Genomic DNA, 19,955 nt, shown 5'->3' with positions numbered 1-19,955 from the left:
ATTGACCTCCAGGTGTTCCAGCTACAAGCATTTCCCTGTGTGTAGCGGTGCTGGCCAGGGCTTCTTTCTCTTTTTTTTTGTGTTACACAGACCTGGCCGTAACGTCAAGTCTTACCGGGTAAAGTCTTACAATGATGACAGCGATAGACTCCCCCATATAACCTGGCAGGCTCAGCCATGAAGATGGAGAGTGGCCAAAGTGCAGTTTCACGCTAATTAATTGTCATTGCTTTATTCTTGGTTAATGGGAAGATTCTGAAATATCCTGCTTGTAGATGTGGTACCTACCTGAGTTTTGCAGAATGGAGGTGCACCCCCTAAGTCCTCTTGCTTTTCAACCTCCAGGCAGACCTGGCAAACCTGTACCTGAAAGCCGGTGTGAAGAACATAGGCATCGTGTTCCTGATGACCGATGCTCAAGTGGCGGACGAGCAGTTCTTGGTGCTGGTGAATGACTTCTTAGCATCAGGTACATCTCTCATTGCTTGATTTCCCCTTTCCCCCTTCTCAGTGTGGTTGTGCTCATGGTAGCATCTGTGGTTTTAGAATATACAGAAGGGCAATATATGAAGTGAGCTAGAAGATATGTGGGTTAAGTTCTGGACTAAAAGCCATGATAAGGTCTCCTTTGTGAGGATGCACTCCATCATCTGATAGTTTTTCTTTCTCTGATGTTGTGTACCTAGTTTTTCCATACTTCATGGTATACTCTCTACAGTTAAGAGACGTGTCTGTTGTGACATTGCAGCTGAGGACAGAGCCCAAGGAATGTATCAACAGATGAAGAGTTTGACCTGTGGATCTCATGCATCCACACTCTAGTTACCTAATAAGGTTTTTCCTGGCTGGAATATTTGACTGCAAGTTGGTGGATGGTACAAAGCCACCAAATGACCGTGTCTGTGTGCGTCACCTAACTGCTTGTCCCATTGCAGTCCTTTTCCTCTTTGTTTTTCCATTAAAGTTTTTGAGTTGTTGCTTGCCCAAACAATTGCAGAATAGCCAGCCTACACACAGATGCTCTGTTTCACTGCAGAACATGGCATGAGTATGTGTGGTGGAGCACTCCCCATGCAGGGCGCACTGCAGCTACAGCGCACATGGGAGCGTGCGGCTGTGTCACCGTGACCGCAGGGGGTAACCCAGCCTGGGCATATTCCCCAGAGTCCCTGGAAAATCACTGCTACCAACTGCATGATGCTTTTTTCCTTATTTATGAGTCAGGAGTGGGAAGACTCCAGCTGGTTCGGGTGACCTCTGTGCATGGTGAGGACTGGAGAGTTAAAAGCACAGGGAAGCGATAGTTTGTGCGAAACTCCAGAGATGACATATGTGACTGTAAATTGGCCAGATGGTTTGAGCAGCAAACAATCCCTGCCTGTGATAAATTTGTAATCAGGAGTAAAGACAGGGGTTGTTGTGGAGGCTGGTGAGTAGCTCCTGTCACCTGTGTAGATGGCACAAATATCTCATGACATGAAGTGAAGCTCTGCAGTGTCCTGCAGCAAGGGGCAGGCCAAGCAGCCTGGTTTGGGATGTCCAGGTCATTTTGCAGTGGTTCAGAAAGGTGTCTCATTTTCCTGTAGCTGCTATGTGGGGAAGAGGGGACAGATCAGAAGTCCTCACTCAGGGTCTGGGGAGGCAGCTCAGAATTGTGGCTGGACTGAGGACTGAGGAAGGGACCATGGGAGGGACCATGACAAGTGTAACAAGGGCAAGTGCCAGATTTTGCACCTGGGACACAGCAACCCTGGCTGTACAGACAGACTGGGGGACGAGATGCTGGAGAGCAGCTCCATGGAGAGCTCTGGGGGTTCTGGTCAGTGGCAAGTTGAACATGAGCCAACAGTGTCCCTGGAGCCAAGAGGGCCCCGTGTCCTGGTGCATCCAGCACGGCACGGCCAGCCGAGCAGGGAGGGGATTGTCCTGCTCTGCTCTGTGCTGGGGCGGCCTCACCTGCAGCATTCACTGTGTGCAGGGCTGGGGACACAGGAGAAAAGGAGATAAAGCTACTGGAGAGTGTCCAGAGGGACATGAAGCTGGTGAAGGTTTGGAGGGGAAGCCATATGAGGAGCGGCTGAAGTCCCTGGGTTTGTTCAGCTGGAGCAGAGCAGACTGAGGGCAGAGCTCATGGGGCTGCAGGTTCCTCAGCAGGAGCAGGAGGGGCAGGGCTGAGCTCTTCTCTGTGACAGTGACAGAACCCAGGGAATGGCAGAAGATGTGCCAGGGAGGGTCAGTGGGACATGAGGAAAAGGTTCTTCACCCAGAGGTGCTGGACACTGAACAGGCTCCCAGGGAGATGTCACGGCCCCAACCTGACAGTGTTCAAGGAGAGACTGGACAACGTCCTCAGATACACGGGGTGACCTGTGGGGTTGTCACTGCAGGGACAGGAGTTGGACTCCATGATCCTTGGGGGTCCTGTCCATGTCAGGACGTTCTATGGTTCTATGACCTCCCAAAACGTGACCTAGTGCCACCCAGCGGGTGCTGCCTGAGGGCTCTGGCTGCTCCCCGCTCTCTGCAGGCTTGTTTTTCTTACTTGTTTCACTTCTTTCCATCACCTAAGGAGCTAGAACAGAATATATATTTTAGACTCTCTTATAAACAAGCAGATATCTGATTAGTGTATTTTCCTAAGTAATTAGTGCTCATATTGACAGTATCTCACTCAATAATAATGATTTCAATCAAATCAGAAGCCAGAAGGGAAGTGAATAGGTGATAAATTAAGTAACCAGAAAAAAAAGAAAAATTGGCTGGTTATGTTTTTGGCAATCAGTTGCATAACTAGTAACTTTAAAAAGTTTTTAAAAGATTTCTGACTTTTAAAATGTTTTGGTGATGTGGGAGTTATTTTACCAGCACTGGCAATGGCATTGAACAGCTGCAGGAACAGTACAGGTAACTAATTGATTTGCAAAACTGAAATTATTTCATTATTGTGTATAGCATATTAGGTATTTGCGATTTTTTTTGTAATCTAATCAGCACTGTCGATCTGACAAAAATGGACTTTCTGTACTTTGGCTTTATTCTGTGTTTGTTTAGCTCATGCTTTTATGAGAAATGTTGCTCTCACAAGGGCTTATTTTTTAGCAGAATGCCGTTCTGTGCCACTTTGCTGCTGCTGGGGCCTATGGGCACCTGGCACAAGGATTTTTCTCAAGGAAGGGTTTTCCCCAAGGCCCTGAAGAGGGAGGCACCTGCTTCACTTTGCTCTGCGACTGCAACAAAATCCAGACCAGTAAACCCAAACCTGCCTTCTTCTCAGGTGAAATCCCCGATCTCTTCCCCGATGATGAAGTAGAAAACATAATCAACAGCGTGAGGAATGAAGTCAAAGGCCGAGGGCTGGTGGACTCCAGGGAGACTTGCTGGAAGTTTTTTATAGAGCGTGTTCGACGGCAGCTGAAGGTGAGACAGGCTGGGGGAGTTCAGGTCTTCGCCATCTGCCTTGGTGCAGGAGCATGGGGTGAAGATGCTTTGGGCTGCCTGGTAGGAAGGTCAGACCGCAGCCTGAAAGGCTTTTCTGCCTGTTCATGATGAGAACTGTGATGCACTCAGCAAGTAGTACTGAAGTGCAGGAAATGCTCTCTGTTGCCATCACTTCTTGGGTGTTAGAAAGCACTATGGAAGTTGAGAATGTTCTCTTTCAAGAGCTGAGCAGGACCAGCCGCTCCCTTTTCAAAGCCGGGCACAGGGGTGCATCAGGACGAGGTCTTGCTGCTTGAAAGAGCTGCTGAGGGGATCAGTGTTCATGTTGTTGGGGTTCCATTGCCAGAAGAAATGAAGTATTATGTTAAAAACAGAGTGCTGGAAACTGAGTGGCATGCAACGTGCCTACAGGATTTCTTCCAGCACAGCCCATAATCCAGCATAGAAAGACCTTATGAATATGTCCAAAAGATCCCAGAACAGTTTCAGGACTATTTCCCATGTGTGCTCAGCTCACGGGGAAAGCACAGTGAGGCGCACAGGAGAGTGAGACTGTTCCAGAAGGTGTTTACCCCTCTGCAGCGCTGTTCACTGCTGCCGGCACAGGGCCAGGAGCTGGGGAGGGCAAAGAGAGAAGCCTTGATCTTTGCTCAATGAAAGCATGTCCTCCTCCTTACTGCTCCGTTTGTGTTGGTGGGACACGGTCACTGAGATAGGGTGGCCCGTTGCTTTTTTGATGTGGGAAGGTACATGTTTAGGATGGGGAACAACTGGAAAACTAATTTTTGAGGGAAAATTTGAGGACCATGCCACAGTGTAGGTGCCCAAGGAGAGGGAATGCAGTCCTGCTCTTTCCCTCTCTGGGTGTAGAGGGGATTTTCTGATGAGTCCTGATGCTGTTTTGTGACTTTTCAGCATCTTGGTTGTCTTCTGCCTCCCATCCCCTCATGGATCTATTCCTGTTATTGTGGTGCACTGGAAGGGCAGTGTGAATATGGTTTACTTGAGGCTGATCCCTTCTCTTTTTTCTACCCTTCTCCTTAACCGTGTGTTACAGCAGATGGATGGGGTCAGCTAGGAAGTATTATTTATGCTTATAAATATCTCAGGGTGGGTGTCAGAGGATGGACCAGACTCTGTTCAGTGGTGCCCAGCGCCAGGGTGAGGGGCAACGGGCACAGACTGAAACACAGGAGGCTCCATCTGAACATGAGCAGAAACTTGTTTGCTGGGAGGTGCCAGAGCCTGGCCCAGGCTGCCCAGAGCGGGTGTGGAGTCTCCTTCTCTGAGACATTGAAACCCGCCTGGACCCACCTGTGTGATCTGCTCTGTGACCCTGCGTGAGCAGGGCTTGGACTGGGGGATCTGCAGAGGTCCCTTCAACCCAATCAGTCTGGGATCCTGTGAAGAGGCTTTTGTACATGGACAGCTTCCTGAAGCTTGCCTGGCCCTGACAAAAAAACGTAGAGGTGCCCAAGGCGTATGCTTGAAGGTGCAGGAAGGATTTCTGTGTGTCTGTCCCCACACGCAGTGGCCATGGCAGAGGAGCAGGAGCTCTCAGTTCAGCTGCCTCTTCTGAAATGGAAACTAAAGTGTGTTTGTTACAGGCTGTTCTTTTGTGGCTTCTGAAAAACAGATCATGATGGAGGTGTTGACCCACTATAGCGACATCTGAGCTAACAGCAGCCTGTCCTATGACACTTGCTAAGGTACCAGCCAGGGCTAACAAGTAGGAGAGGGATGATGCACTGAGTGAGATACACTGCTTCCCAAGCTGGTCCTTGCTCACATGTTGCTACTTCATTGCATGGTGGCATCTTGTCCATGTCCTGCTTTGTGACCAATTAACAAAGCTCATATGGATTTATGAGCCACAGCGGGCTCACAGGAAAAGGGCTGTGATGAACAGTAGTGGTAGGTTTTGTTTGGTTCTTGGGTCTTATCTTGCTGTTAAAGCTGGTTGTGAGGCAACAAAGAGGAAAGGTACTTTGCCTTGTCCTGACTTTACATCCTTCCAGAAGGAGTTTCCTGCTGGCAAAGGCAGAGCTTGTGCTGCCAAGAGAAGCTGTGGGCCAAGTGGCTGTGGGGCAGGAGGCTCCCAGCCTGCAGGAAAGGCAGGGGATGAGGGAAGGGATAAGGCTGGAGGAAGGAGAAATGGTGCAGGGCAGAGGGGATGCTGGGCAAGGGAGTAACAGCCCCTTGACCAGGCCCCAGAATAATGCAAAGAGAGACCCCCAGGGGCCCACATACACTGCACAATTTGCTGCAAATCAGAAACTTTTAGCAGCTGGACTGAAATAAAAGCCTGAAAAGCAAAGGACCTGCTGCACAAAAATGCAATGAGTAGGGAAAATATATTCATAAATGCTTTTATTTCTGTTCTGCTTTGTTTTGAGGTTTCTCTATTCAAAAAATGTCTCACTCTGATAAAAGCAGATTTTGAGTTTGAGCCACCTCGACTCTTTTCAATGCTGCTTTCGGGGAAACAGCCCAGGTGGGCCTGTGGTCCTGCCAGGAGAATTTAGATCCATTCACTTTAATTCCTGGTTGCACCACTTGAATACAGATGCCAGTTCCCTGCTGGGCAAAGCTTTGTTTCACTGCTGAAGCAGGGAAGGGTGGTTTTATTAAAACCCAGCTTCAAGCTTGAAAGTGTGCCAGGCTTCTGCTTTTGACCATGGCAATGTTTAACACCACTGCTTGTCTTTATTGCAGAGAAAAAATGTGTTCACTGCCACATTATGTTTTTTCCATGCCAGGCTTGCTGGCCTGAAGTGCAAGGGCTCAAGGACTGAGGTTGCTGTAACCTCAGCTGGTGCTGTGAGATCTTCCATTCATGGAATCCCAGCCTGGTGGGGGCTGAAGGGACCTCTGCAGATCCCCAGTCCAAGCCCTGCTCACGCAGGGTCACAGAGCAGATCACACAGGTGGGTCCAGGCGGGTTTCAATGTCTCAGAGAAGGAGACTCCACACCCGCTCTGGGCAGCCTGGGCCAGGCTCTGGCACCTCCCAGCAAACAAGTTTCTGCTCATGTTCAGATGGAGCCTCCTGTGTTTCAGTCTGTGCCTGTTGGAAGTGGATGGAAGAGCCTGAGCTGGGCTGTGCAGCTGCAACCCCATGCCTGCTCCTGGCTGTGTCTTCTCACGTTCTCCTTCCCTGGGCTCTGCAGGTTGTGCTGTGTTTTTCGCCCGTGGGCAGCAAGCTCCGTGTCCGCAGCAGGAGGTTCCCTGCCATCGTCAGCTGCACGGCCATAGACTGGTTCCAGGAGTGGCCGCAGGAGGCCCTCGAGTCTGTCAGCCTCCGCTTTCTGCAAGAAACAGAGACCGTGGAGGTGAGCACCTCACCCACTGGCATCTGGGGCCGCCATGGCCGTGCCTGGGTTTGGGTTCCTCTGCGGGGGGTGCTGGTGGCAGCCAGGTGTGACATGTCCCTCTGCTTGGTGCAAGCAGTGCCTCTCGCGATGGGGACAGCACTGCAGGGACAGCACTCACCCAGGACATCTGGGTGACCGTTCAGAGAGGAATTGCTGGTAACTCTCTACTGCTTTAGGATGAGAGAAAATGGCCTCAAGTTGTGCCAGGGAAGGTTCAGATTGGATATTAACTAAGGTTTCTTCCCCAAAGGGCTGTCGGGCATTGGAACAGGCTGCCCAGGGCAGTGATGGAGTCACCATCCTTGTGGAGGGGTTAGACAGAGATTAAGTTCTTAGGGCCATGATTTAATACCAGAGTTAAGTTATCGTTACACTTGATGTTCTCAAGTGTCTCTTCCAACCAAAATGTTTCTATGATTCTAATTAACTTAAGCAAAGCAGGTTTTTCAGAGAGGGGCACAGCCCTTGGCTGAAGCATGGCCGTGGGCACCATGTTGTGTTTGTGCACTGATAGCACTGCCAGACACACCACTGCTTTGCAAGCAAGAGCGGCAGCTTACAAATCGGTGCAGGAAATAACCTAATGCTTATGGTTATTGCAGGGAACATGGGCTTTGCTCTCCACAGGCGTGTCTGAGCGCCTGTAATTCTCAAGGGCAAAATTATGTCAAGTTCTCATTGATGACAACCTGCTGCTAGACTAAAAGAGATTCAGTTATGTTTATTTAGCTTTTCTGGGCAGGATTTTTGCAGAATAAAGTCTACAATGTTTCTTTTTATGTGTGTGCTTTCCCTATTTGTAGAGGAGAAAAGCCCAAATTTATGCTTGAAAGGCTGTTATTTTATAGAGCTTAATGCTAGAAAAATTGCTTGGAATAAGATAAAATATGAGATAAAAAGATATAAAAAGAGGTATACAGTACATGAACAGACAAAGTTATTTTAGAGATAACAAATGAAAAGGGATCAACTTAGATGTTCCAGCCTGGATTTTGCTGCAGCAGAATAAAATGTTAATAAATTCCTTTGTATATGGCACAGATCTGCACTACATATAGTTGTTCAGTTTGAAATATTTTCTCCTTGTCTTCTCATCTTACTTTTAGGATTCAGTGAAAGATTCAATAAGCAAATTCATGGCCTATGTCCACACAAGTGTCAACGAGATTTCGCGATTGTATCTGAGCAATGAGCGACGACATAACTACACCACTCCAAAGTCCTTCCTGGAGCAAATCAAACTCTATCAGAATTTGCTACTGAAGAAGGGCAAGGATTTAAAAGCAAAAATGGAGCGGCTGGAGAATGGCCTGGAGAAGCTCAAGAGCACATCTGCACAGGTAAGCAAACCCTTGGGGTTAAAAGCTGATGGGTTTTCGTGTTTCTCTGTTAGAGGCATCTCCTCATCCTGGTTTGAAGGAGAACTTTACCGGCTGGAACTGTGCAGGGTGTAAAATTTGCGCTAGATCCTGGCTCTAGTCTGGTGTGAACTGGTTCTTTGAGGAGCAGGAGTTGTGTCTGTACTGGAAAGGAGAAGGGGAGGGATGTATATTCAGTCCCTGCTGCTGGGGTGGTGCCAGTCCCTGGTGACAGATCACAGGAACTGAAATGAGATAGGGATCCAACTGGCTATGTACATCTTTTAATTATTATCTTTCAGTTGTGACAAAATACCTTATAAAATAGAGGGAGATCAGTGATTTTTGGAGTAGCATCCAGGGGATCTACAATGACTTCAGCAAGAATCCTTTTAAAATATAGCTGATGTTCATTTTTCCTTGCATTATGCTGTCCATCTTTGAGGGAAACTACTGCATGTCTGAAATGTAGACCAGCCATCCCCAAATCGCCCTGCTAAGGACCAGCACTGGCACTCTTGTGCAGTAAAGACTGGATGTTGTTCTGAGTATTTCACAAACCCCTCTGTAGTGACTCAAACTGCCTTTCAGAGCTTTGCTGTCTACACCAGTTGCTAGCTCCCGTTTTTCTCTCCATTTCATATTCTATTAACTGTTTCAAATGTTCACTTACAAGCTTCTGCTGTGGCAAATTGACCTCTCCTGAAGCTGCTCTGAGGAAATGCAGGGGGTTGGTGGGAATGAAGGACTAGCGGGTTCACTCCCTTCTGCCTATGTGCTCTGGGTAATGCTGCTGACATAAACAACGTCTGTCGTGCTCAGAAGGGTATGTGCCTCGCTGGAGGGTGATGTATGGGCTTTATTAGTGCCTCTTGGCTCTGAGAGCCTGCGTCTCACTTGAGCACTTGCTTTCTTCATGGTGCAGGACAGGTCTTTGAGGACACAGAATGGGAGGGGGCATGTTTCATGTCCCCTTTGCAGATTCTGTCATCTCCTGCGGAAGGATGGGGCTGCGGTTGAACAGCCAGTAGCAGAGAACACCAGTTAGAACCAGTGATGTCAACCAGAGCGACCTCACACCCACCCTACCTATGGGGGGAAATCATTTTGCTGACCTGTGCATTGCTGCTGGTTTTGGTGGTGTCCCAGTGATGGAAAATTTGGGTTAGGTCTATTTTTTATTGCAAGCAACTAATATGAAACCAACCTTTTGAGGGGAAACAAGTCCCTGTAGTGTCGGTCAAACATGGGAACCTTTTGTATTCTTCAGTTGTATCTGCATATGGGTGTTTTGTTGGCAAGGGTTCTCTGACCAGCCACAGAAGAGGTGCTGAGGAGTGGTGGAGGGCCGGGGAGGAGATGGGGAGCCACAGCACCTTGGGGTCTTGTCTATTTTACTGTCGCGAGAAGGATAAAAGGAAGCGATGTTCATATCTGGTTGGAGTAAAGCTGGGTGAGAAACGCCTGTTTGTGAGGTTCCTGAAGATGCAGAGCAGTGAGGACAAATGTGTCAAATTTGAATCTGAGATTAGCACTGGGGGCCTAAAATTAAACACCTGAAATATCAGATGTGTGCAATAGTCAAAACTGCTGCCGAGTTGAAACAAGGGTGTGGATATTTAGCAGTAGTGAAAATCATACCAGAACGTTCAATCTTGTCTGAACTTTACACTCACCCATGGTTGGTCCTGGTGCTGAGGAGCTGACAAGTCTTATGTCTCAGGTGTGTCATCTCCAAGCTGTGTCGTGGTGCTTGAAAGTGATATGTTGTGGGTTGTTTTGGTTTTGTTTTTGTTTTTTTCTTTAAATTTATAAGCAAAGGTGGAGGATTTCGATACCTGGATGTGGCCTTAAGTCTGAGGACTAGTGCTCCTGTCACCAGGATTCTCCAGTTTCCTGCTGCTTGGATGCCACGACAAGTTAATTATGAGTTTTATGCATTTCTATAGACCTTCCAGTGTGGCCTCAGCATGAGGGAGCTGTTGTGCAAATAGTTGCAGGGTACATTTTGACTTAACCATTCCAACTTCAAAATAACCTCTTCCCCCTCCTTTGACTTGTTTCCCCTCTCCACCCCTCGTCCCTGCTCTGGACAACTTGATACTGTTGACCAACTTTTCTTCTAAAGAAATGTTTTCCATTTTCTATGTTTCCTCACCATCTTTCCCTGAAGACAGCGACTGTCCTCAGCACCCTGAAAAGCAGGAGCCGGCTTCCAGTTATTAGGACATAGAAGACTTAGGAAGATGCATGGGATGAGTCATTTGTTTTTCCAAGTGATGTTCACCATGAAGAGGTCAGCTCTCTGTTCAGAGCCCGTTGCTGAGTCATTTTTTGGATGACCTTGGTTAATATTGCATCACTGGATTCCAGATCCAAGTCTTGCTTGCTCTATCAATTAGTCGCTGACCTTTGTGATGTATTTTGTGTTCTTGAAACAAAGCAGGGAAAATGAGGTAAAATGAGTCTTCTGGGAACCTGCCCTGCAGGTTTTCTGTTCTTTAATAATTCTTCTTGCTCTGTCCTGGTTGAGTGTTCATGGGTAAGAAGGCCAACAAGGCCAATATCCTGGTGGGGGTTTGTTACAGCCCACCCAACCAGGATGAAGAGGCAGGTGCAATATTCTGTGGGCAGCTGGGAGAAGTCTCCTGATCGCCAGCCCTTGTTCTTGTGGGGGACTTCAACCCACCAATGTCTGCTGGAAATACCACACACAGAGAGATTAATAGTGTTCTCTCCTCACTCTGGGGTGATGGTCTGCTGTCATTTTTCCTGCCACCTCGGTCTCTCTTTGTACAATTATTCTTGAAGTGTTACCCAAAAGTTTCCGAAGAAGCAGCAAATAGCTCTGTGTGCAAGCTGCCACCCTTTTTGGTGTGAGAGAGGGGAAATCTGAGTACCTGGTTACCGTGACGTTTGTAGAAAGAGGAGAATTTTTCATGCCTTTATTCCTGGCATTGCTGTGCCAGGGACGGCTCCGCAGGCCACCCATGGGAGCGCATTAAATATTTCAGCTGTGCCTTCCCGAGGCGGCGGTGTGAGCCCTCCCCGCTCAGCGCTGTCTCATCAGGCGTTTTCATGTCTGGGCATCAGGCTGTGTGGGAAGGGAGGAGAAATGGATGTGACAGACTGGTTTTGCTGTGGAAACGAGCCTGGCATTAAAGGAAATTTGTTTGATGTGTTGAGGGGGTGAAACTGGAGGAGTGAAGTTCATAAATCTGCATTCCTGGTGCTGCCCCCAGGATACCACTAAAGAGAGTGGATTTAGTTGTTTAGGCGTAGCTCCTGTTTCTCTCTTTCCACTGCACAAACACTATTAAATTATCTCTGTTCAACTGTGTTTGAGCTGTAGCCTCACTGGGGAAGTGTGATTTGTTTCCTTACACAGGTGAGGGAGGCTGGAGGTCAGCAAACGTCCCCCAGATGTGGCGAGGTCTGTTAGAAGAGGGTCCTCAGCTCCCACTTGGATCATTTCCACTGGGAATTTAACATGTTGCCCAAGCCAAACTGGGCAGTAACACACACCTTCACAGTAACACACACCTCTGGCCTTCCAAATGTTTCATTCGGGCAAAGCCCCAACTGAATTTCTTGATTTTAAAATCCTGACAGTGTTATAGCAAGTCATTTACCCTTCCGCTATTACATGTGCTTGGCTGAAAGAAGGTTTTGTCAGAACATTTTCTGTTCTCAGGGGCTGTGCTGAGGGCTGAATTTACATCAGCTGTTGAGTGCTGGTGGGTTTTAATCCCTCACTTGTTTTGTTGTGGCCACGTAAACCCCTAAAGCTCCCATTCATGTCTATATCCAGCACATCATTTTTGGGCAGAAGCTCACAAGCCATATCTGCTATCAGTGAAGCCTCCCACTTCAGTTTCCTGCAATCCCCAAAGATGTGGAGCTGAACAAGAAGCTGCTGCTGAGTTTGCTGAATGAAGGGATTACATGCTCCTGAAGGCTGGAGTCATCTGGATTTACAGTTGCGTCTTTGCCCAGGTGAAAACAGCATTGTAGTGCTGGGCAGCAGGAGGTGACAATGACTGAAGCGCACAAAGAGACTTCTAAGAAACCGCCCTCCACTTGAAGCTGATGCTGAATGTCAATAGCTTCAGTTTATATGATTGCAAATCTTGCTCTCTCTTCTGGTATAAAAATGGAATTATCAACAAAAGCAAGTGTCTGACTTCCCTTCTAGTAAGTACTTTTATGTAGGTAAAGATGTATTGAAGGAGCATTAAGTAATCCTTTATGCGCTTGACCTCAGGACAGGGAAAAACTCCATGGTCTGCACAGAGCCTGTGGAAATTAATCGATACGGTGCTTTTAGAAAGAGACTTTCTGTCTTGGAGTGAGAGCCAGTGTGAGCTGCCCCACCATGTGAGCACTCCAGCCTGTTGCTGAAAGTGCTCCTACCTTATGCGTCTGAGTAGCTGCTTGGTGGAGCTGCTACCACTGCTGTGCCTCGTGGCTGCCAGCTGAATGGGGGATCCCTTCTCAAGCTCATTTGACATCACGAATTGGAACAGAAGTGTGATGGGAGCGGCTGAGGGACCTGTGGGGTTCAGCTGGAGAACAGGAGCTGAGGGGAGACCTTCTGATCTCTGAACTGCCTGAAAGGAGCTCGAAGCCAGGGGGGGTCAGGCTCTGCTCCCCAGGAACAAGCGCCAGGAGCAGAGGAAACGGCCTCAAGTTGCGCCAGGGGAGGTTGAGGTTGGATGTGGGGAACAATTTCTTCCCCAAAGGGCTGTGGGGCATTGGAACAGGCTGCCCAGGGCAGTGCTGGAGTCACCATCCCTGGAGGGGTGGACAGACGTGGAGATGAGGTTCTTAGGGATGTGAGTTAGTGCCAGTGTAGGTTAAACAGTTGAACTTGGTGATCTTAAAGGTCTTTTCCAACCAAAATGATTCTATGATTCCACAATGTAAAGTCCCTCAAGCCTTGGGCGTCTGACAAGGGCTGTAATGTGTCAGCAGATCACAATCATGATGTTTATGGTGTGAAAAATGGCCTTAGTGCCACAAGTCTGTAGGACCTGATGGTTGTAAGGGAACTGATGGGCATCTTCTTCTGCCGTGTGTGTGCAGGGTGCGGGGGGAGGAGGTGTGTTGCAGGGTGTGCCTGGCAAGCAGGGGGTTCCTGGTGCACAGGACCTCCTCAAAACCTCCACGTGGCAAAATAACACCTGCTCTGTTCTGTAGGTGTCAAGGCTGAGAAGAGAAAGAAAGCGTAGCTGAATTGTAGTGCGTCATCGCCACTGCCAAACACATATGTACAGTGCATGCGTGCCTCTGTTAGAGGGGACGTGATGTGACACCAGATCTCGTGTTCAAAGAGAGGTGACAGCTGGGTGTATTTGGTTTTCTGATGAGAACAGCTTGCTGCAAGTGCCTGGCCTATGGTGAGGCTCCTGATTGCACAAAGGCAATCCCAGGAACAGCTGAAATGAAAGTTTCCACCTGCTTCCCATCAGATCATACTCAAAGCAGCATTTGCATTGCCCTGGCACCTCAGTCCTCTTTCCAGGCAGGGAGCAGGGCTGGGACAACCTCAGCAGCTCCATCTGCTGATGGGGTTTCTCCCCTGCTGGGTTCCTCACCGCTCGCAGGCTGCTCCACTGTGTGCACCACACACACCGACCCTGACCCAAGCAACCATGGGCAAAGGAGAGCAGCAAATCTTGCTAACAGCTAGAATACCGCTTTTCTGTGCTACCGCGGCATTGCTTGCTTTGCCCACAGGCCCTCTGTGCTTTTGAGTGCTGCTCAGCCCCTCCGGAGTGTGACCCTGTGCTGCTGTGCAGGGCAGGAACAGGTTGGTGCATGTCTGTGCTCCCACATGTGTTTCTTCCCTCCAGGTGGATGAGCTGAAGGCCAGGCTGGCAGCCCAAGAAGTGGAGCTGAAGCAGAAGAATGAGGATGCTGACAAGCTGATCCGGGTGGTAGGAGTGGAGACGGAGAAAGTGAGCAGGGAAAAGGCGATTGCTGATGAGGAGGAGCAGAAAGTGGCACTTATCACCCAGGAGGTCGAGCAGAAACAGAAGGACTGCGAGGAGGACCTGGCCAAAGCTGAGCCTGCCCTGGAGGCTGCCCAGGCTGCTCTGAACACCCTTAACAAGGTAGGGTAAAGATTCCCCTGGGAATCCAGTATCTGCCGACTGCATTGGAGCAGGGGGAAATATCATCTGATGGCCCAAATTTTTGGGCAATGTATTCACCCTCCTCCAGCTTCCTCCCAGCTGGTGCATACTGGGTTCTTGGTGTAACTTAGAGTAGCAGCAAGGCTGCACCAAGTTGCCTTTTACTCATGTTTATGGAGAGCAGGAGGAACTGGAGGTGGGTGTTTCGTTTGCACCTCTTCTCCACTGTTGGCTGGCTCCACTGCTCGTTGGTTCTGCCCCACAAGGAAGGGAAGGTCACCTTAGAATCATAGATCCATAGAATCACAGGATGGTTTAGGTTGGAGGGACCTTCAAGGCTCCCCCAGTGCCACCCCTGCCATGAGCAGGGACACCTTCAACAGCTCAGGTTGCTCAGGTCATTCCCCAACTTATACTGGAACCTGGACGGACCTACAATTTATCTTGACTTGAAGTTCACACGGCATCCTGGAGCAGAAAACTCCTGCTGCACCCAGGGCAGAGCAGTGGCCAAGCACCTGGTGCAGCTGGAAAATCAGAATGAATCCCATGATTGCAGCAAGGCAAGGCTCTGTCATGCCTCAAACCATGGCTCAGTCATAGCCCCGTTGGGGGAGAGGAAAACAACTCTCCGTCATCAGGAATGGGTTTGCTGTTTAATTAGCTTTCAGAAAACATGGCTTTGCTGCAGAGATGTGTTGCTTTGGCTCTTGTTCCTGGAAGGGAAAGGACTGTACAAAGGGAAAATGTTTGTCTCCTTATTAGTTTTGGTTTCGTGCTGGAGCTGTAGAATATTTCATTAGGCAAAGATTAGGGAGATGCTGGGATTTTTCTCTAGGGACCTGTGAAGCTGCAGTAGCAGAGCACTGGAAGGCATGGTCTCCTTTACCTGCTGATCGGAGATGCGCCGGAGAGCTTGACCTGCTTACTAATGTGAATAATCTGCAATATTTGTGTGTGTATATACAGTTTCTCCCCAATTATCTGTCTTCTTTGGGCAGCACTGCTATATGCAACATTAATATGGAAAATAGTGAGGAAAACTGTCAAGTAGAATGCAGCAGTAAATATACATAGTTAGCTACCAAGAAGCTCAGTAAGTATGTGGATACATGGACATTTCTGTGCCAGTGTCACCTGCTAGTTTAAAAGAAGAACAACCATGTCTATTCAGACTTGTATAGTATATGCATAAAATAATTAAGGTAATAAGTATATGGACCATGATGGATGCCCAGCAGGTTATGACAGACCCAGCACAGAGCACCTGCAAAATCAAAAAAATGCAAAGCCAGATGTGACAGTGAGTTTGAAAACTTAGGAAATCAGGTTTTAGAGACAAAAATGCCCTTTATCTCTTGCAGTGCAATTTGTCTGTGGGCTGTTCCTCAGCACCTGCATCCCCTAAGGAGTGCAGGACATGGAACTCGGGGGATCTGATGTTTCGACATCCTCATCTCATTTTGGGAGGAGGGAAGGAGGAGATGAAGGCACAGCGACTCCGGGACTGCCTTCCCCTGCCCGTGGGTCTCTGCTTGGCACAAAGCACTTGCAAGAGGAGGCAGAGTTGTCTCTCTGGGCAGCCTGTGCCCGTGTGAGAAGGACGATGGTGCTTGGCCAGTGCTGCTCAGTCTCCGCACAGGTTACAGAGAGCAGAAAACAGTGACAGTATCAAAAGCAACAAACTTGCCATGCAATTGCCTGCAAGGAATATCCCCCTGGAGATGGTCCAGAGACATCTGAGGATGCCATAGTGGTTCATGAGGCAGGTGGCACTCGGTGTCAGTGTCCTGTCTGGTTTCCATCCTGGGGATACTCCGGTGTGCAGAAGAAGAATTTAGAGTGATATAAGGTTGTAGCATGGAGGGTGTTGATCTCTTCTCCTGAATAGCAAGCGATAGGATGAGAGGGAATGGCTTCAAGTTGCACGAGGGGAGGCTTAGATTGGATATCAGGAAAAATTTCTGAATGGAAAGGGTTGTCAAGCATTGGAACAGGCTGCCCAGGGCAGTGGTGGAGCCACCATCCCTGGAGGGGTGGAACAGATGCGGAGATGAGGTTCATAGGAACATGGATTAGTGCCAGAGTCAGGTCATGGTTGAACTTGATGATCTTGAGGGTCTCTTCCAACCAAAATGATTCCATGATTCTGTGATTAAAATGCAACAGATTGATGCTGTCAGGGAAAAGGGCAGAGCTCCTTTTACATGGTACTCAAGTTCATCAGCGTGGCGCTCACCATGGGCTTGACTTGTCCTCTTCCCGTGGCGCCAGAAACTCTCACAATAGGGAAGGAAACCAGGCACCCCATGCTGCCCAGGGCTTCCTCCATCTCCTGACCAGGACAGCATCATCCTCCCCTCCACCCAGGGCAGTGGCGTCCCCGTTCCTGTCATGCCGTGAAGTGCTCACTTCCTAGGGAAAGAACAACAGCACCCGCTCAGCATCCCATTGCCAGCAAGATGCAGGCTGTGAAAGACAGGCTGCTTTGCCAGAGCCCCCCAAGCAGCACCCCCAGCACACGGGGGCTCCGGAGAGGCCACGTCGTCCGTGCTGCTCCCAGCTGAGCTGAGCTGGGTGCTGGGGACACAGGAGGGAATGTCGGGCTGCTCGCCTGTGCTCACGGTTGGCTCCGTGTCATCGAGCATGTTAATTAGAGACGTTTCACACTGGAAATGCACACAGCTCCCAAGGGCCTGTTTCTGCCAGCTCGATGATTAAGAAAAGCTCAAAGCAAACGAAGACACATTTAGGAATAGATTCATGGCAGATACCTTTATCTAAAAAATGAATGCTCAGAAGTACCAGACTCTCGCACCTTGCTGCCACAGATAGAAACTGATAGAAGCAGAACATCAGAGAAAATAGATTAAAAACTATTCAGAACTGATAGAAACAGGAGCTGACTGAAATTCATAGATTTTCCTTAAACCAGTGTTGAAACAGCCCTTATCCTTGTTTTGACAACAGCGTGTCATCTGAGCACAGCTGAGTTACCCGCGCTGGTTTTTCCTATGCTGAAGCTAAATCGCGTGTGCGCGGAGACAAGATTTAAGATGTCAGCAGATCAAATCCTCAGCACTGCTTTATTGTCACAGTTGCAAGGGTGTTAGGAAATAGGTGCTTTCTCCGCAATTCACCTTTTTTTAACTTAGGTTAAGATTCATCCCACTTTCTATTAGGGACTCACTGAAGCTGCCTGTGTTGGCAGTGGAGGAGGTGGATTAGCTGATTTTCTTGTGAGGGGACTGTCTGTTCACCCCAATGACTGCCATCCTGCTAAAGGTGCTTTGTTTAAGTGCCTAAATTTGGGCTGGATGATGGCCCCAGGGGTGCACACAGATAGTTCAACAAGACCTCAGTGCAAGGGTGTCTGGCACAGGGAGTAGTTGAGCACAAAGAGAAGAGCTTCAAGGCAGTTTTAGAGGGGCTGGGGGCAATTTGAAGAGGTTATTATTTGGAAAGTTTTCCTTTTTCCTTATCCTGATCTTCTGAGACGGCAAAAAACCTCCTGCAGCAGGGAAAGGGTGGGAGTGTGGGGAGGAACATGGGGCTGGGCTGGTCCGGGTGCAGGGAACTGAGCACATGTGCTGCAGACATGCACAGCGGTGATTTAGAGGCAAGAATGTTTGGGCTGGAAGAAACCCAATTTATCAGATTGATAGCTTGGGAGCCTGACTCTATTAGTTGCAAAGTAGAAAGCAAACCCATTAATTTTTGTCTAACAACCTTGTTTTCCCGTTTTCAGAAGAATCTGACGGAGCTGAGGTCCTTTGGCTCACCACCTTCAGCTGTCAGCAATGTCACCGCAGCCGTGATGGTGCTGATGGCCCCAGGAGGAAAGATTCCCAAGGACAGGAGCTGGAAAGCAGCCAAAGTCGCCATGGCCAGGGTGGATGGCTTCCTGGACTCCTTGATCAAGTTCGACAAGGAGAACATCCATGAGAACTGCCTCAAAGCCCTTCAGCCCTATTTACAGGATCCCAAGTTTAAACCCGAATTTGTGACCACCAAGTCCTTGGCGGCGGCCGGGCTCTGCTCCTGGGTGGTGAACATGGTGCGGTTCCACGCTGTGTTCTGCGAGGTGCAGCCCAAGCGGCAGGCTCTGAGCAGGGCCAACGCCGAGCTGGCGGCTGCCCAGGACAAGCTGGCCAGTATCAAGGCCAAGATTGCTGTAAGTGCTTGCCCTTCGGTGGGAGCAGTGTAAGGGAAAGGGACCTGGGGCTCCTGGGGACAGCAGGGTGACCATGAGCCAGCACTGGGCCCTTGTGGCCAGGAAGGCCAATGGTGCCTGAGCTGGATCAGAAGGGGGGTGGTCAGTAGGTCAGAGAGGTTCTCCTGCCCCTCTACTCTGCCCTGGGGAGACCACACCTGGAATATTGTGTCCAGTTGTGGCCCCTCAGTTCCAGAAGGACAGGGAACTGCTGGAGAGAGTCCAGCGCAGCCACCAAGATGCTGAAGGGAGTGGAGCATCTCCCGTGTGAGGAAAGGCTGAGGGAGCTGGGGCTCTGGAGCTGGAGGAGAGGAGACTGAGGGGGGACTCATTCATGGGGATCAATATGGAAAGGGGAAGTGTCAGGAGGATGGAGCCAGGCTCTTCTGGGTGACAACCAGTGATAGGACAAGGGGGAATGGGTGCAAACTGGAACACAGGAGGTTCCACTTAAATACGAGAAGAAACTTTTTCATGGTGAGGGTGGCAGAGCCTGGCCCAGGCTGCCCAGGGAGGTTGTGGAGTCTCCTTCTGTGCAGACATTCAAACCCGCCTGGACACCTTCCTGTGGAACCTCAGCTGGGTGTTCCTGCTCCATGGGGGGATTGCACTGGATGAGCTTTCCAGGTCCCTTCCAACCCCTGACATTCTGGGATTCCGTGACTTGTCACACTGGTCACTGCCTGGGGAGAAATCCTCCACTTTGGAGCAAGCTGCTTCTCTGTGCTCACGTGTGGGGTGGGAATCCAAAGATTCAGCAGATTGCAGTCCGTTCTGTCCCTTTTACTGCTGCTTTCTACATTTCATCTGTTCTTCGACAGCCTTGCTTACACCTTGAAAGGAAGGCTAATTAATAATTCTTATTATTCCCACCTAGTTTTTCAAAACGTAATTTAACTCTACACCTGGGTCCTCAGGAAACTCGTTGTCTCAAACCAGTGTGTTCCTGGGGGGGAAGAGGAACCGGAGGCTCATTCAGAGCACTCATAGCATGTGCTGGGCTGGTTCCCTGCGCTCAGTCCCCGATGATGGGCGTATTTTGCAGGATGACGACTGCTGAAGTACGAGGCTAAAAGTTTGCCCCTGCACAGCTCCCTGATGGCAAATCTTGTGCATCATCCTTATTTAGTTTTTTGCTAATTAAAAAAAAAAAAAAAAAAGGCAGCGCAGCAGGGACATCTTTACCCAGCCTGGCCTGGGATGTCTCCAGGGATGGTTCATCCACCACCTCTCTGGCCAAGCTGGGCCAGGCTCTCACCACCCTCAGGGCAACAATTTCTTCCTCATGTCCAGCCTGAATCTCCCTCCTTTAGTTTAAACCATCACCCCTTGTCCTATTGCAACAGGCCCTGCTCAAAAGTCTGTCCCCATCTTTCTTATCAACCCCATTGACGTATGAAAAGGCCACACTAAGGTCTCCCCGGAGCTTTTCTTCT

General features: G+C 49.2%; 1 protein-coding gene across 1 annotated transcript in view; it reads left to right on the top strand.

Moving 5' to 3' along the window:
• LOC139825441 (dynein axonemal heavy chain 9-like) overlaps positions 1-19,955 on the top strand; it is a 180,910-nt gene that overhangs the window by 71,468 nt on the left and 89,487 nt on the right. Inside the window, exons 36-41 of the mRNA XM_071816790.1 lie at positions 346-469; positions 3,275-3,417; positions 6,608-6,769; positions 7,918-8,151; positions 14,025-14,285; positions 18,055-18,480. Of these exons, the coding sequence (XP_071672891.1) occupies positions 346-469; positions 3,275-3,417; positions 6,608-6,769; positions 7,918-8,151; positions 14,025-14,285; positions 18,055-18,480 (1,350 nt within the window). The remainder of the gene's footprint in view (positions 1-345; positions 470-3,274; positions 3,418-6,607; positions 6,770-7,917; positions 8,152-14,024; positions 14,286-18,054; positions 18,481-19,955) is intronic.

Source organism: Patagioenas fasciata, chromosome 18 (genome assembly GCF_037038585.1).
Source record: "Patagioenas fasciata isolate bPatFas1 chromosome 18, bPatFas1.hap1, whole genome shotgun sequence".
Classification (NCBI taxonomy): Eukaryota; Metazoa; Chordata; class Aves; order Columbiformes; family Columbidae; genus Patagioenas; species Patagioenas fasciata.
This window is presented reverse-complemented; position numbering and strand designations above follow the sequence as displayed.